This window comes from Oryctolagus cuniculus, chromosome 18 (assembly GCF_964237555.1).
Source record: "Oryctolagus cuniculus chromosome 18, mOryCun1.1, whole genome shotgun sequence".
In the NCBI taxonomy this organism is placed as follows: Eukaryota; Metazoa; Chordata; class Mammalia; order Lagomorpha; family Leporidae; genus Oryctolagus; species Oryctolagus cuniculus.
Window position 1 is genome coordinate 7,740,501 of NC_091449.1, and position 15,602 is coordinate 7,756,102.

General features: G+C 68.7%; 2 protein-coding genes across 4 annotated transcripts in view; one reads left to right on the forward strand and one right to left on the reverse strand.

Moving 5' to 3' along the window:
* Window positions 1-898: 898 nt before the first annotated feature.
* On the forward strand, window positions 899-4,781 carry FUZ (fuzzy planar cell polarity protein). 2 transcript variants are annotated; one of them, XM_070063043.1, is made up of 11 exons: window positions 902-1,270; window positions 1,448-1,569; window positions 2,242-2,326; window positions 2,403-2,471; window positions 2,560-2,664; window positions 2,969-3,166; window positions 3,255-3,350; window positions 3,451-3,557; window positions 3,631-3,695; window positions 3,807-3,881; window positions 4,346-4,781. In XM_070063043.1, exons 1-11 carry the CDS (start codon window positions 1,160-1,162, stop codon window positions 4,567-4,569), a joined length of 1,257 nt encoding a protein of 418 aa, XP_069919144.1. In that variant the 5' UTR covers window positions 902-1,159; the 3' UTR covers window positions 4,570-4,781. The 2 variants fall into 2 exon arrangements, with proteins under 2 accessions (XP_069919145.1, XP_069919144.1); XM_070063044.1 differs by lacking the exon at window positions 2,403-2,471 and having other exon boundaries at window positions 899-1,270.
* The window catches only part of AP2A1 (adaptor related protein complex 2 subunit alpha 1), a 30,557-nt gene continuing 19,519 nt past the window's right edge, over window positions 4,565-15,602 (reverse strand). The window contains exons 5-24 of one of the 2 annotated variants that reach the window (XM_070063019.1): window positions 13,881-14,010; window positions 13,542-13,643; window positions 12,720-12,828; window positions 10,481-10,631; window positions 9,709-9,877; window positions 9,465-9,602; window positions 8,788-8,970; window positions 8,412-8,509; window positions 8,043-8,274; window positions 7,799-7,966; window positions 7,558-7,718; window positions 7,290-7,355; window positions 6,932-6,988; window positions 6,741-6,823; window positions 6,574-6,664; window positions 5,805-5,927; window positions 5,607-5,723; window positions 5,460-5,529; window positions 5,188-5,322; window positions 4,565-4,969 (exon numbers count right to left, since the gene is read on the reverse strand). In XM_070063019.1, the coding sequence (XP_069919120.1) occupies window positions 4,892-4,969; window positions 5,188-5,322; window positions 5,460-5,529; window positions 5,607-5,723; window positions 5,805-5,927; window positions 6,574-6,664; window positions 6,741-6,823; window positions 6,932-6,988; window positions 7,290-7,355; window positions 7,558-7,718; window positions 7,799-7,966; window positions 8,043-8,274; window positions 8,412-8,509; window positions 8,788-8,970; window positions 9,465-9,602; window positions 9,709-9,877; window positions 10,481-10,631; window positions 12,720-12,828; window positions 13,542-13,643; window positions 13,881-14,010 (2,461 nt within the window). In that variant the 3' untranslated portion in view covers window positions 4,565-4,891. The remainder of the gene's footprint in view (window positions 4,970-5,187; window positions 5,323-5,459; window positions 5,530-5,606; window positions 5,724-5,804; window positions 5,928-6,573; window positions 6,665-6,740; window positions 6,824-6,931; window positions 6,989-7,289; window positions 7,356-7,557; window positions 7,719-7,798; window positions 7,967-8,042; window positions 8,275-8,411; window positions 8,510-8,787; window positions 8,971-9,464; window positions 9,603-9,708; window positions 9,878-10,480; window positions 10,632-12,719; window positions 12,829-13,541; window positions 13,644-13,880; window positions 14,011-15,602) is intronic. The other variant, XM_070063020.1, reaches the window with a different exon arrangement.

The window sequence follows — 15,602 nt, forward strand, 5'->3', positions numbered from 1 at the left end:
GGACCTGATGGAACTCCCGGCCCCGGCTGCTCCTGTCCAGTGCTGGCCGCGGCAGGCACTGGGGGAGTGGCTCAGTGCATGGACGATGCCCCCCCACCGCCTTTCAAATATAAATAAATCTGAAAAAAAAGAAAAAACCCACATGGGAATGAACCTAATAGGTCAGTACAGGATTGCTCAAATGTCGCGGCCATAAATAACTGTAAGAAGACGTTTAAAAGTGGGATTTTATAAGTCTTGGTGGAGAAAGGGAACGTGAGGACGCTAGTGCGCGATGGCCTGTGAAGGCACGCCCGCTACCGCTCTCAGGGAGAGCAGCGGGAGAGGTGTCTTCACCAGCCCGCTGGGTGTAAACTCATCAAAAACAGTGTGTTTCAAATTCTGCACAAGAAAGGATCTATTTTTCCCTCTTTCTACTAACAACAACAACCCTCCCACGTGGCAGTTACTAGGCAACGCTCGGTGGGCCCAGCCTCCCTCGGAGGTGGGAGGGTGTTTTCCTCAATTTCGCCCTAAGAGGCTGCTCGGACTCCACACGCGTCCATCTTTGAGCAGGACACAGCTGTACAGCTTCGGCAGGCGTGGTTGCTAGGCGACCGCGCGGCGCTGTCGCCATCTTTGAGTGGGGCACGGTGTTGCCTATTATGAAAATCTGGACGGAACGTGGTTGCTAGGCAACGGCTTGGGGACGTCGCCATCTTTGATGGGGCATAGCTTTTTTTTTTTTTTCCAAGTTAGAGAACTTAATTCATAATAGCCTGCAGGATGGTTGCTGGGCAATGCCTTGGCACTGCAACCATTTGAAGCCAGCCTCTCTGTTGCCCTCGTTAAATAAATGAAGTCAAACCTCTTCGGGAAGAGACTACAAAGTTTTGCAGAAACAGCCGCCATCTTTATTAGGGGCATTGTGACTTCCGGCTGGGGCGGAAGAGAACCTGACGGGGTTGGCCGAGGGCTCCGGGATGAATAGGGATTGAGGTTCTGAGTTGCGTTGGAGGCGGCCGGAATTTAGTCCTTCTCCCATCGGCTTCCCCTTTCGCCCTCTGGCGTCTCGAGACTGCAGGCCGACTTAGTCTAGTTACCGGCCGGCTCAGAGCAGCTCTGGCCGCCCCACGGAGGGCTGCAGGGCCCGGGCCGGGGTCCGCAGGGGCTGTTCCCCATGGGCGAGGAGGGCACTGGGGGCGCCCTGCATCTGCTGTGCCTCGCGGCCAACAGCGGGGTCCCGCTGTTCTGTCGGAGCAGCCGCGGCGGCGCCCCCGCCCGCCAGCAGGTGGGGCCTCGGGACCTCGCGGGAGCTGGGCTGAGGAGGCTCCGGGGGCGTTTAAGGTCCCGCTCAGCCTGGTTCCCCAAAAAGGATATGAAAGGAGGAGGGGGCGAGGCTGGGACACTGGGGCTTCACAGTGAGGAGACAGGGCGGGGTGTCCCTAACGCCCCCACCCGTCCTCAGCTCCCGTTCTCTGTCATCGGCTCCCTCAATGGAGTGCACATGTTCGGGCAGAACCTGGAGGTGCAGCTGAGCTCTGCAAGGACTGAGGACACGACCGTGGTGTGGAGAAGCTTCCATGACAGGTCTCCAGGCGGGCGCAGGGGACAGGGCCCGGGTGACAGCCCTGGGGGACAGGGCCCGGGTGACGTACCTGGGGGCCCTCCAGGCGGGCGCAGGGGACAGGGCCCGGGTGATGGCCCTGGGGGACAGGGCCCGGGGTACGGCCCTGGGGGCCCTCCAGGCGGGACGCAGCGGGACAGAGCCTGGGGGACGGCCCCTGGGGGCCCTCCAGGCGGGACGCAGCGGGACAGGGCCCGGGTGACCGCCCCTGGGGGCCTTCCACACGGGACTTGCAGCCAGGGTCTGGGTGACGGCCCCTGGGGGCCCTCCAGGTGGGGCCTTGCTGCTGAGACGGGGCCTGGGTGATGGCCCTGGGGGCCCTCCAGGCGGGACACAGCGGGACAGGGCCCGGGTGACGGCCCCTGGGGGACAGGGCCCGGGTGACCGCCCCTGGGGGCCTTCCACGCGGGACTTGCAGCCAGGGCCCGGGTGACCGCCCCTGGGGGCCTTCCACGCGGGACTTGCAGCCAGGGCCTGGGGGCGCCCCTGGGGGCCTGCGGCTCTTGCAGGCGAGCTGTTTGGCTGTGGGGACGCGCAAGCCCGTTGCCCCGCCCCGCCCGAGGGCAGGCCGGGCTGAGGGCGGAGGCAGCCGCCGCCCCGGGACGCGCGTCCATCTTCTCCCGCGCCCTCCGCAGCATCACTCTCATCGCGCTGTGCTCTGAGGACGGCGCCTCGGAGCTGCGGCTGGAGCGACTGCTCCACGTGGTGTTCGGGGCCATGGTGAGTCTCGCCAAGCCCCGCCCCCTCGTGCGTGGCTCCTCCCCCAGCCCTCCTCGGACACGCGTGGCTCCTCCAGGTGCTCCTGGTGGGGCTGGAAGAACTGACCAGCGTCCGCAACGTGGAGAGGCTCAAGAAGGAGCTGAGGGTGAGGGGCGCGGGGGCGCCTGTTCCTGAGGGGCTGTGGCACATCTCGGGGCCACCTGGGTCTCAGCCACCCCCCCCCCCCCCGCCAGGCCAGCTACTGCCTCATCGACAGCTTCCTGGGGCACTCGGAGCTCATCGGGGACCTGACCCAGTGTGTGGACTGCGTGGTCCCCCCGGAGGGCGCCCTCCTGCAGGTACGGAGGGGCTCGGGCTCGTCCCGGTGGGTCTGGCCCGGCCCCCTTCCCCCTGGGCCCCGTCCCCACCTGCTTCTACCTCTCGCCCTCACCTGGCCCCAGAAAAGCCTGTCTACACCCAGAGCTTGTCCTGCCGGCCGCTCAGCCCCAGGCCACACCGCAGCCCGGCCGCGCGCTCTCCCTCCCACCTGGCGAGGCCACACTGCGGCTCCGGGCAGGTGGGCCGACCCCTCAGCCTCAGTCCACGGCGCGCGCCGCGAGTCCCCGGAGCCCCCTGCCCACGAGTGCCCACGCCCTCCCCCAGGAAGCCCTGTCCGGCTTCGCCGAGGCCGCGGGCACGGCCTTCGCCTGTCTGCTGACGTCCGGCCGGGTGGTGGCGGCGACAGAGGGCTGGTGGCGGCTGGGGACGCCCGAGGCCGTGCTGCTGCCCTGGATGGTGGCGTCCCTGGCGCCGCAGGCCGCGCGAGACTACCCGGTGTACCTGCCCCACGGGAGTCCCACGGTGAGCGGGCGGGTGGGCGCCGGCGGGGCGGGGGGGGGGGCGGGGCGGGGGGCGGCGGCGGGGGCTGCCACGCTGGGCTCTGCTTCAGGTCCCGCACCGGCTCCTGACGCTGACGCTGCTGCCCGGCTTGGAGCTGTGTCTGCTCTGCGGGCCGCGCCCGGCGCTGGGCCAGCTGGACCCACAGGTGACCCCCTGCCCCACCCCGCGCGCGCCGGCCCCGCCCCCAGCTCCCCCTCCCCTCCCGGCCCCGCCCCCGCGCGCCCCTCTGACCGCGCCCCCTGCAGCTCCTGGACCGCTGGTGGCAGCCTCTGCTGGACCCGCTGCGCGCCTGCCTGCCCCTGGGCCGCCGGGCGCTGCCCGCCGGCTTCCCGCTGCACACGGACGTCCTCGGGTAGGGCGCGGCGCGGCGCGGCGGCGGGCGGGGCCCGCATCCCCGTCCCTGGCGTGACGCCCCCTCCCCACAGGCTGCTGCTGCTCCACCTGGACCTGAAGCGCTGCCTCTTCACCGTGGAGCCCTTGGCGGATGAAGGTGGCCAAGGGGAGGGGCGGGGGCGGGAGGAGGGGTAGGGGGCGGGGCGGGGCGGGGCGGGGCGGGGCGGGGCGGGCCCTCCCTCCCTCACCCTGCCGTCCCTCCCCCCAGACCCTCCCCCGGAGCAGCGCCGGCGCCTCCTCCGCAACTTCTACGCCCTGGTCACAGCCACGCACTTCCCGCCAGGTCAGTGCCGGGCAGGGCTGGCCCTGCAGGGGAGCAGGACACAGGGAGGTCCGTGCCGTCTCCCGGCGGCCCTGGGTCGCCCCAGCACAGCCTCCTGCGTGAGGCTCAGCTACCGGCACGGCCTGGGCAGGGGTGGGGTGGGCGTGGAGCGCGGCTTCGGGTTAGGAAGGACAAACTGACTAGAGCCCACTGGCCTGAGACCCGGGAGGCCGCCTTGGGCAGCGGGGCGGGTGGGGAGGCAGTGGGCGGGGCCCTGCCCGGGGGCGGGGCTCCCGGCCCGGTGTCCAGCACCAGCGGGCATCACTAGGCGGCCTGAGGCGGGCAGGGCCCCCGCTGGGCAGGGGCGGGCGCTGCGGAGGGGCCGCCCAGGGCTTCCCTGCGCTCACCGGCACCCGAGGCCCTGCAGAGCCGGGGCCGCAGCTCCCGCCCGTCCAGCCCCTCAGCCGCCCCCGTCCCCTCCCCAGAGCCAGGGTCAGTGGAGAAGGCGGAGGACCGCGCCCACCACGCCCAGCTGCCCAGAGCCTGCTACCTGGTGTTGGGGCCCGAGCAGCCCGGCCAGGGCTGGCGCCTGGTGGCTCTGCAGCTGGGGCCGCGGCGGCTGCTGCTGCTGCTGTCCCCGCAGAGCCCCACCCACGGGCTGCGGAGCCTGGCCACCCACACCCTGCACGCCCTCACCCCGCTCCTGTAGTCTCTCTGTTTATTCGCTCACAATAATACACAGCCCCTGGCCGGGGAGGGGCGGGAGGGGCTACAACAGGAGGGTGGGAGGGGAGGAGGCACCCGCTTCCCTGGCCTCTCTCCCCTCTGTGCTTGGGGGCGACGGGAGGGAGGGGGCTCCCCCTCGCCCCCCAGAATGTAAACAGCAGCAGATGAACAAAAATAAAAGTACGAGAGGCCGGAGGCCGGGCCAGGCGTCTCCCCGCCCCGGGGTCTCCCCGTCACCAGTGCAGGGCCGCGCTGCCCCGTCCACCAGGGCCGTCTCAGTCCTAGGCCTCCGGGCGCCGCCGGGCTCAGAACTGCTGGGCCAGCAGCTCGCACAGGTGGCGGGAGACGGGCTCCTTGCTGGTGCGCAGGGTCAGGCGGTACATCTGGGGGGGGACCGAGGAGCACTCAGGGGGCGGGGCAGGCCGCAGCGTGAAGGGGCGGGACGGAGACCCGGGGCAGGGGGAGATGACCAGGGGAGGGAGGCGGTGGGGGCACCGGCCAGAGCAGCCGGCCAGGGCCAAGGCGTTGGCGGAAGCGACTGAAGGCACAGGGCGAGGTGGGAGGGGAGGCCCCGGGAACAGACACGCCCCCCAATGCTCACCTGAGCCTGCGCGTTGGGCTCCAACCGGAGCAGACAGCCCACCTGCAGGGCCTTAGTCTGGATGATTCCGGCGCCCACGAAGTTCTCGGGGTTGGGGTCCACATTGTCCAGGAGGGCAGAGCCGAACCCCAGAAGCTGGGCGGGCGGGGAGCAGCCGTGAGAGAGCGAGGGGGTGTCCCACTCCCAGAAACCCTGGGCCAGAGCCGGCCCCACTCCCGGAGGGAAACAGGCCCAGAGCAGTGGTGGGGCCGCGCCCCCACGCGCCCCCTCACCTTGGCCTTGGTAACTTCCGCATCCATGGGGTGGTTGGCTTTGAAGATCTTCTGAGCCTCCTGTAAGGGCCTGGGGGTGTGCAAGGCGGCCGTCAGGGGCCTGTGCGCAGGGCCCCACCACCGCGCGGGGCTCCGCCCCCAACTCACAGGCTCAGCTGCTTCCAGCGCTGGAAGAAGTCCTGGGCCGCCATCTCTGTGGGCTGGAAGAACTTGTTGATGGTCACCGGGAGCTTCAAGGTGAGGGACTGGGGGGCGCCCCCATAGCTAGCGAGGGAGGAAGGCCGACTCCATGAGGCCCTGCCCCTTGTCCCAGAAGCCCGCCCGGGAGGCTCCACCCCAACTCACCGGAAACGCACGGACAGCAAGGGGGGCGTCAGGAAGTCCCGCAGACACTCGATGTTGAGCACCTGCTGCACCTGCGCCCCACCGTCCACCTGCGCTGCCACGCGCTTGGTCTGAACGGCCAGCTGTGGCCGCCGGGGTCAAGGAAGCCAGGGACAGAGGCCGGCTCCGGGCCTTTGAGGGGCCCCTCCGCGCAATCCCAGACCCTCCCTCGGAAGCACAGCTCCGCAGTCCTCCACTAGAGACCTCGGACACACAGCATCCTGGCGACCTCTGGGTCTCACGTGCGGGCGCCGGCTCCGCGGGCTGACCTGGTTTAAGTCCTGCCCAGCGCTCGCCACCTGCTGCGTGTGGGCAAGCTCCTCACCCCCCCCCCCCCCGCCTCATCTGCAAGCAGTGAGCTTGTCTCCTACGGTGTGGCCCACAGCAAGTGCGCCAAGATGGCGGCCACTGGTGTCGTCCCCACCCTCCGCATGCACACCTCTGGGAGTGACGGAGTCGCAGTGTTTGTCACAGGTGTGCAGACGGGGGCTGGACAAGGGACAGGAGCCGCCCTGCCAGCGGGTCCCAACTGCTCTGCCCTCTGAGGAGGGACCACTGCCCGGGGCAGCCGCTGTGACGTGGGAGCCCAGCCGAGGGACGGTGCCCGCACGTCACGTCACTATCACCTCACGTCCCGGGGGAAGAGGCACCGCACCCCCCAGAAGTCACTGGGTCTGAGGAGTGACCGCACCCCTGGGCACGCCCAGGCAGGGAAAGGCCTGCGAGGATATGGGTCTGGAGGTCTCCCGGGTGGATGACGGTGGGCGAGAAGCTCTGGAACTGCACAGAGGTCTTGTTGCCGTAGAACAGGTACATGCGGCCTGTGGCGGGGGAGGCGCAGGCTGCATGCAGGGTCCTCCGCCCCCGCCACACGCCCCCCTCGGCCCCCGGACGCACCCAGGTTCTGCCGGAACTCGGACTTGACTCCGATCTGCAGCAGCTGGTTCTCAAACAAGACCCCGTTGTTCTTGCACACGAACCTGGGGGGCGGGGCGGGGTTGGGGCGCTCAGCAGGGTGGGTGCCCGTGGGCCCCGGCTGGGGCTCCCCGCCTGTGCCCGCCCCCTCGCCCATCTTTCCCAGGGCTCACTTATTCAGCAGTTCATCGGCTTCCGGGATGGGAGGGCCGATGTCCTCAGGACCTGGGCTGGAGGCGGGGAGGAGTGAGCGGGGCAGGGGCTTGGGGACCAGAGATGACAGGAACAGGCGACCAGGGTCCACACCCCCAGACTCCCCAAGAGCCCCACTCTCAGGGTCAAACCAGCGTCGCCTCTAATGCGAATGGGGCGCGGGCAGGTGCTCCCAAAGGAAGACCCCACAGTCCAGCTTCCTCCAAGTCTACCTCTGCTGTTCATCGAGAACCCCCTTGACGAGGGCTCCAGGTCCCCCGACCCCCCCCCCCCGGGAGCCCCAGGGTTTGCCCCCCACCCCCTGAGGCCACCCCTTACTCAGCAGCTGGAGCTGGGTCAGCCAGCAAAGCCATGGGGCTCTCAGGGGCAGGCGGCTCCAGCTCGCTGGGCCATCCAATCCCAGAGCAGACAAGAGAAGACAGGCGTGGCAGGCAGCCAATCCCAGAGAGGCAGCGAGGGGAGCCAGAGAAAGAGGAGAGGGAGAGGAGGGAAGAAGAGAAGGAAGAAGAGCAGGCTGAGAAAGGTGGGGCGGGGGGCGGGGCGGCCACAGCCAGGGCGGGCGGAGGTGTGGGGGGAGGGTAGGTACCTGAGGAAGGCCTCCTCGGGGGTGGGCCCTAGGCTGGGCTGGGCGGGGCCATCGGAGAAGACGTCCACCAGGAGGCTCCCTGCCCCTGCAGGTGCCGGGGGTGCCGCTGGGGGAGGGGCTGCCCGCAGCCCCAGGAGGTCGGCAGAGGGCGAGGGCGTGGACTGCAGGGAGTGAGGTGAGGGTGAGAAGGGGCGCTGACCCGCCCGGCCCCGCCCCGCCCCGCCCCGCCGCGGGGACTGACCACGGCGCTGGGCGTGGCCTCCACACCGCCGTTGATGTCGCTGCTGCTGGGGTCCCTCCGGCCGTCCTCCAGGGCGCTGCCGGCCCCAGGCCCTTTCTTGCGCTTCAGCTTGGCCAGGATGGACGACTCCCGCTCGGGGAAGGGCGGCATCTCCTCCAGCACCGTGGCCTGCGGGGCGGACAGGTCAGGGGAGGCCGGGCCCGGTCCTCAGGGCGCGCAGAGGGCGGGCGGGCCGGGCTCTGACCAGGACGTCGGTGCTGGCCACGGAGCTGAGGGTGAGGTACTCCACGGCGCGCTGCTGCAGCTCCACGTCGGCGTTGCGCAGCTGGGCGCCGGCCCGCAGCACGCCCTGGATGGTGGCCTTGGTCTCGGGGAAGAGGTTGATGAACTTGATGTAGGTGGACAGCAGCAGGGCCCGCGTGGCCACGCTGCACAGGTGGAACTTGGAGTGCAGCAGGGAGAACTGCACAGGGGGGCTGCGGGGCGGGGGCGGGGTCAGCCGCGGGCAGGGCGCGGCCCCTGCCCTAGAACCCCCCAGGTGGCCACAGAGAGCCTGACGCTCACTCCCAGGACGCCAGGGCCCCGTGCCCTCCGAAGAGCAGGGGGCCCTCACCTGGAGCGGGGGTCCCCAGCAATCAGGTTCCCGAACTCCCCGAGGATGTAGCCGCCGACTTTCACCATGTTCTCGTGACAGGCTGGGGCCTGCAGCGCCTGGGGGGGGGGGGGGGCGGGCAAGAACAAGGGTGTGGCGCGGGCCGGGTCCCTGCCTGCTATCCACGGCGGGACCCTCACGACTGCCGCCGCGGGATCACACAGAGGGTCTCAGGTGTCGGGGTGGCTCTGGGCCCCATTCCTGGGCGGAAGGACCGGTAGACGGCACCCCCACACGGCTCCCCACGTCCGCGCTCTGTGGACTCCTCCCGGCGGGCCGCGTAGCCAAGCCCCAGCGCCCGTCCGTCCCGCCACAGGCTCCGGTGAGCAACGCTGACCTCAAAGACGGTCTTGGCGGCGTAGCCCTGGACGTCGTCGCGGTTGGTGACGATCTGCAGCACGCGGTACCACACCTCCTCGCTCACGTAGTCGCCCGCGATGCGGATGAGGTTCAGGATGGTGTCCACGTACCAGCTGTAGTCCACGGCGTACTTCTCCGCCAGGATGGCCACCTTCAGCACCTGAGACAGGGAGGCAGGCACGGCACAGGGTGGGCGCACAGGGCAGGCCAGCGTTCACCACCTGCTCTGCGCGCAACACTGCCCCCCTGGAGACTGGGAGAGAGGCCCGCAGACCGGGGATCCAGGCCCCAGCTTCCTCCCTCAGACCGGGGTCCAGGCCCCAGCCTCCTCCCTCAGACCGGGGTCCAGGCCCCAGCCTCCTCCCGCAGACTGGGGGTCCAGGCCCCAGCCTCCTCCCGCAGACCGGGGTCCAGGCCCCAGCCCCTCCTCCCGCAGACCAGGGTCCAGGCCCCAGCCTCCTCCCGCAGACCGGGGTCCAGGCCCCAGCCCCTCCTCCCGCAGACCGGGGTCCAGGCCCCAGCCCCTCCTCCCGCAGACCGGGGTCCAGGCCCCAGCCTCCTCCCGCAGCCTGGGGGTCCAGGCCCCAGCCTCCTCCCGCAGACCGGGGTCCAGGCCCCAGCCTCCTCCCGCAGACCGGGGGTCCCGGGACTGACAATCTCCTCGCGGATGGCGTAGTCGGCCGTCTCCAGGTAGCGCAGCATCTCAGACACGATCTGCTTGGCGTTGCTGCGGTCACACATGGCGTAGAGGAGGTCGGCCGCCCGCTGCCGCACGCTGACGTCCCGCTCCGTCTGGGGGGACAGCAGGCCTGGCTGGGTCTAGGCTCCCTCCTGCCCTGGGCCTGGCCCCTGGCTGCTCTTGGGGGTGGGGGCCCAGGCCAGGCCGGCGAGGCCACACCTTGAGGGCGTTGATGACCGTGTCGATGTGCGTCTTGACGGCCTCGTGGGAGAACTCGGAGCTGGCCAGTGTGCACATGCTCTCCAGGGCCAGGTAGCGCAGGTTGGTCTCGCGGTGCTGCAGGAACTGCCCCAGCTGGTTGCAAGCCCGAACCAGGAGGTTGGGCTCACTGCGGGCACCGGGAGAGAAATGGAGACCGCGCGTGAGTGGGTGGAGGACTCCGGCCGGTGCTCACTCATCTATCAGCCCGAGGCCCACAGCTCAGCTGCTGTCTACCCGAGCGTCCAGTTTCTGATCCGCCTGGTGACACCCAGGCCACTGAGCCCGCGCAGACATGAGCAGTGCCGCCGTCCAGGGAAGGCCAGCAGGCCCCGCCCCCGTCCCACCCCCCCACCTGTCGTAGTGCATGACGAGGCTGCCCAGCACGCTGGCCCCGCCCCCTGGGCACCTGTCGTAGTGCCTGAGGCTGATGCTCTCGCAGGCCCCGCCCCGCCCCCCCACCTGTCCTAGTGCGTGAGGAGGCCGCCCAGCACGCTGGCCCCGCCCCCCGCGCACCTGTCGTAGTGCATGATGAGGCTGATGCTCTCGCAGGCCCCGCCCCGCCCCCCCACCTGTCATAGTGCGTGATGAGGCCGCCCAGCACGCTGGCCCCGCCCCCCGGGCACCTGTCGTAGTGCATGAGGCTGATGCTCTCGCAGGCCCCGCCCCGCCCCCCCACCTGTCATAGTGCGTGATGAGGCCGCCCAGCACGCTGGCCCCGCCCCCCGCGCACCTGTCGTAGTGCATGATGAGGCTGATGCTCTCCAGGAGCGCGGCGTTCCTGGCGTTCGAGTGCTGCACCTTCTTGGACTTGGGCGGCTCCTGGGCTTTGTTGAGCACCGTCTCCAGGCACTCCACCAGCCGCCCCCTCACGGCCGCGTCCTCTGGGGAGACCGGGGGTGTGCCTGGCCTGAGCTCGCGGCCCTCCCACCCGGGGGACAGCCCTGCCAGGGCTCGTGTCTCCTGGGGAGGACCCACAGGAGCCCTGCAGGCCCCCTCGGCCTCTGCTGGGGCCCAGCCTAGCAGGGAGGAGAGAAGGCGCCGTGGACAGAGGACGTCTGCAGGCCCGGGGTCACGCTGGGGGCCTCAGGGTCCCCTCCTGCGGGCTGATGCACCTCAGGACCATCTGGACCGCGGGGCCCCGCAGCGCAAAACCCTCTTCAAGTGACAAGGACGTCAGCCAGTCAACGTGAGGTCCGAGACGGGGCTGTGGCAGCGGTAATGCTGCTGGTTCCTGGGGTCCCTCTGGGTTAGCAGTGGTCTTAGGAGACGCGGGGGGAGGGGAGGGGAAGGGTGTGGCACCTGTGCTTCACTGCCTGAGGGGGCTGGGGGCAGACCCCGGTACAAACCCAGCAAAGTGCTAACAACCACCATGGAGTCGGGAAGAAGGGGCCTGGCGCCTGCTCTACTCGTCTCAGCGACCTCTATTTAGAATGGTGGTTGAAAGGCAGAGAGACAGATAGGACAGGTCTCCATCCACTGGTTCATTCCCCAAATGTCCACAGTAGCTGGGGCAGGGCCAGGTCAAAGCCAGGAGCTGGAGCTCCACGCGGGTCTCCCACGCGGGTCTCCCACGCGGGTCTCCCACGCGGGTGGCGGGGGCTCAGGCACTTGAATCACCACTGCTGCCTCCCAGAACGCACTGGCAGGAAGCTGGGTCAAGTTACCTTTATGTCTGAAAATGTTCATTATAAACAGCGGTGCAGAAGCTAATGGGCGGGGGGGGGGGGCAGCACTGTGGCACAGAGGGTAAAGCCACTGCCTGTGGCACCGGAATCCCATATGGGCGCTGGTTCGAGTCCCGGCTGCTCCACTTCCGAGCCGGCTCTGCCATGGCCTGGGAAAGCAGTAGAAGATGACCCAAATCCCTGGGCCCCTGCACCCACGTGGGAGACCTGGAAGAAGCTCCTGGCTCCTGGCTTTGAATCAGCCCAGCTCCAGCCATTGCAGCCATCTGCGGAGTGAACCAGCGGATGGAAGACCTCTCTCTCTCTCTCTCTCTCTCTAACTCTGCCATTCAAATAAATAAATCTTTAAAAAATATTTGAAGGTAAAACACGGTATCTGTGATTTACTCGTCCTAAGTATTGGAGGAAAGAATCCGTGAGTGGCATCTGTGGCCAGTGGGGCGCGCGGGCCGTGGGCTCGCCCTCCTTGTCTGGGTTCTGGGAACAAGATTCCCGGGAAATAAACGGGAGCAGCCCCACGGCCTGGCTGCAAGGCCACACGGGCCGTGCCCACACGCGAGGTGCTGCCCGGGCCCACAGCGGAAGTGAGGCCACACGGCACCTGCCACGGCTCCACGGCTGGGAGGGGCCTCTCAGGTCCCCGAGCTCCTGAGCTGTTACGGGGGATGCCCAGGCACACAGGCAGACACGCGTGCAGACGTGTGCACACACACTTGCACATGCGGCTGGCAGGGGAGACCAGTGCCACACACGAGAAGGAACGGCTTGTCGGCAGGCGCCGTATGCCGTGTCCCAGCGCTCGGTGCTGAGCTGCACTGCGGGGCAGCCGGAGCCCGGGGCCTGGCCCCGCCGCAGGGAAGGGTGCTGAGCAGGTTCCAGGACCGGGCTGGGCCACTCACGGACTGCGCCAGGGTCCGAGCCTCAGCTCTGCGGGGAGGGGCGGACGGCAAGCATAGACCTGGCTCGCTGTGGGAACTTCGCTGCCACCTGTCCTGACTGTGGGCTGGGAGGAAGCCCCTCAGGGACAGGCCCCACCTCAAACAGCCCACTGACCGGCGGGCCGGCCTGGCTGCGATGCCCGATCCCAGCCCTGGCCCCTGGGTCGCCACCCCTCGCCTCGGGGCTGGGCGGGAGCCGGGCAGCAGGGCCCAGCTCTCCGCCTGCTGCTGGGTGCCGTGCAGTCTTGAGGTCAGCACCGCCTGCCCTGCCCTGCCCATGCCGCAGGTACCAGCCTGGCTGGACAGAAATCCTCGTCAACGTCCGCAGCCGAGCGCCCCGGGGTACCTGGCGGGGGGTAGCACTGCAGCAGCCGCAGGAGCTTCACCGAGAGCCAGGGCGCCGGGACGAAGTAGTACGTGTAGTCCTGGAGGTCGGTGGAGGCCGAAGAGACGATCTGGGGTGAGAAGGCGTGAGGAGTGGGCAGGGGCCCCCACGCTGTGGGCGAGAGGCAGGCTGCGCGCGCCGGGCTGAGGGTCCCCGAGAGGGTGGAGCTGCGCCTGGGCCTGCACGTGGCTGGTTTTCCACGTGCGGCTGCAGGCGGGAGGCCCAGCGCCAAGCCCAGGCCCACTCCTCGTGACGGACGACGGGGGCCTCCCTGATGGCCCCGGCTCCCTGGAGGCAGGAACCAGGCCCCTGGGCCCGACGCTGGATGGGGCGGAGCAGGATTTAGGGACGCACTGAGACACAAAGAGCTCACGGGACTTCCCTCTGCTCACAGTGAATTCCTCTCCAACCGGGAAAACCCCTCCTCTGTGCGCCCCGTGACGGCACTGCCCACCCACCAGTGTCTCCAGGCCCCTGGCCGGGAGCCATCAGGGTGAGGGCTGGAGGCGCTGGGTGTCCCCCACCTACTCCACTGCCCTGTGCTCCACCCTCTGTGAAGGGAGCGCCTCCCCCAGGAAGCCTTCTGGGACTCCCAGCTGGGCTCCTGTGCCTCCGGCCACCACAGCACGCACGGCCCTGAGTGTGGCCCCCTGACCGAGTCCCCTGCCCTCTCGCCTGCCCAGGGCCACACAGCCAGGAAGCGGCTGCGGGGGAGGGCAAGCAGAGCGGCGCAGGGCCACCTCGCAGGGCCACCTCGCAGGCCGGCGCCGGGATGGCACGTACCCGGCTCAGGCGCGACACAGCCAGGGAGACGCACGTCTTGAAGTCGTCGGGGTTCTTCTTGCAGAGACAGGTGATGAGGCTGACGGCGGCCGTGACCACGCCCTGCAGGGGGCAGACAACACCTGAGGGCAGAGCCGGCGGGTGACAGCGGTCTCTGCTGCGGGGCCGGGAAGCTCCAGGTGGCAGAAGCGTCTCAAACCCTGAGGGGCTGGGTGGGGGTGGTGACAAGGGGCTGGGAACAGGGCCGCTGGGCAGCCTGGTGGGGCCGCGGGTGGCGGCGGGCGTTCTGGAGCAGGGCCGCGCAGGGTCTGTGGCAGCTGGGCGGGGGGGGGGCCTCACCATGTGCTGGTCATTGAGCAGGTGCACCACGCGGGCCGTCCACTCGCCCATGGGCACCAAGTCAGGCGAGGCCTTGTAGAGCCGCAGCAGGCACAGGGCCGCGCTCTGCTTCACGCTGTCCATGCTGTCCCTGCGGCCACACAACGCGGGTGCAGGCAGTCAGTGCCGTCCCGCTCCGCACGGCTCCCCCATGCCTGCTGCTCCCCAGAGGGCGGCAGTGTGGCCCGGTCCCACCTGGCGCTGCCCTCGCTGGGTCACAGGCGTGTGCTGGCCCTTGCAGACAGGCAGCGGCCCCTGCTGGAGCGCGTTCACGGAGCACGCTCAGCTCCCGGGTTCCCCGCCGGGAAGCCAAGGGGGCGAGGAGAGCGCAGAGCCGGGCGACGGCGAGGCCATTTTGGACCCGGGACTCGCATCCCTGCCCCGACCTGCGAGACCTGGACTGAGCTCCAGGCACGTGGCGCAGGCCTGGCGGCTGCAGGCATTTAAAGAATGAAGCGGTGGATGGAAGATCTATTTGTCTATGACTCTGCCTTAGTATATTTTTTTAAGACCTATTTATTTGAAGGGCAGAGTTAGAGAGAGAGAGAGAGGTCTTCTATCTGCTGGTTCACTCTCCGCATGGCCACAACAGTGAGGGCTGCACCAGCCTAAGGTCAGGAGCCAGGAGCTCCATCCACGTCTCCCACACGGGAAGCAGGTGCCCAAGCACGTGGGCCCTCCTCCACTGCCTTCCCAGGCCCCTCTGCCTTTTACATAAAGATACACTGCTCCAAACTGTCTACTGTGAAAAAAGTACGGATTAATTCCAAAAACATTTGCACCAAAACAAACTGACCTTTTAATTCCATTTTTCTATGAACTCTGTCACTCTGCCTCTCAAATGAACAATAGATGGTAAAAGGAAACAGAACTGTGGTGGGCTGAATGGCAGTGGCCAAGGTGCCAACATCCCAAGCCCCGGAGCTGGGCGTCTGGTCCCTACTTCCCAAGGGGCTTTGCAGACTGGGACTGGGTTAAGGGTCAGGGCTGGGGGACGGCCCTGGCCTCCAGGTGCAGCCGAGGGTCCTTCGAAGGGGAAGGAGGGGAGGGCAGAGGGAGAGGACGTGGGGATGGACAGAGGACAGACTGAAGACACCACGCTGAGGCTGGCCCAGGAGCCGAGGTGTGCAGCTGCCTGGGCAGCAGGAGAGGCGGGGGTGGGGGGACCAGGCTCTCCTCCCGGGCCTCTGGAAGGACCAACCCTGCCACACCCACAGAGGCTGTGACCTCTGGGGACCAGCTGTGGCTACACCGTTGACAGGTGCCAGGCACTGGTGAGGGAAGTGCCGCAGGCGGTGGTGGTGCAGGGAGCGGTGGGTGTCCCACAAGCACCGGGGTTCCCAGCAGGGGGCAGGAAGCTGTGCGAGAAGGCGCCTGGGGGCTCGGGGTCAGCCGCAGCTGCAGGAAGCGTGGAGGAGGGGGTGCGGCTTGGGTTTGGGGGACAGCCCCCACCCTCTCGGGCCAAGAGTTCCTCCTCGGGGAAGTGAGGCCCTCGCGCGGTCTGGAGATGAAGACCCGAGATGCTGTGTGGGGAAGGACCCCACAGACCCAAAGGGCACGGGGAGAGCCCGGGCGCGCCGAAGCCTGGCGGGAGACGGGATACAGCCGCTTCCCGCCACCTGCCGGGCAGCCCCTGGGGAAGCGAGGGCCATGGGGTCCTGCCGTGTGGCCTCCGCAGGCGGA

What these genes read in the sequence shown, in the direction of transcription:
- FUZ (XM_070063043.1), top strand. Translation starts at nt 1,160, where the DNA reads ATGGGCGAGGAGGGCACTGGGGGCGCCCTGCATCTGCTGTGCCTCGCG. An exon ending in TGGAGAAGCTTCCATGACAG is followed by an intron (nt 1,570 to 2,241) that starts GTCTCCAGGCGG and finishes CGCCCTCCGCAG; the next exon opens with CATCACTCTCATCGCGCTGT. An exon ending in ACGTGGTGTTCGGGGCCATG is followed by an intron (nt 2,327 to 2,402) that starts GTGAGTCTCGCC and finishes TGGCTCCTCCAG; the next exon opens with GTGCTCCTGGTGGGGCTGGA.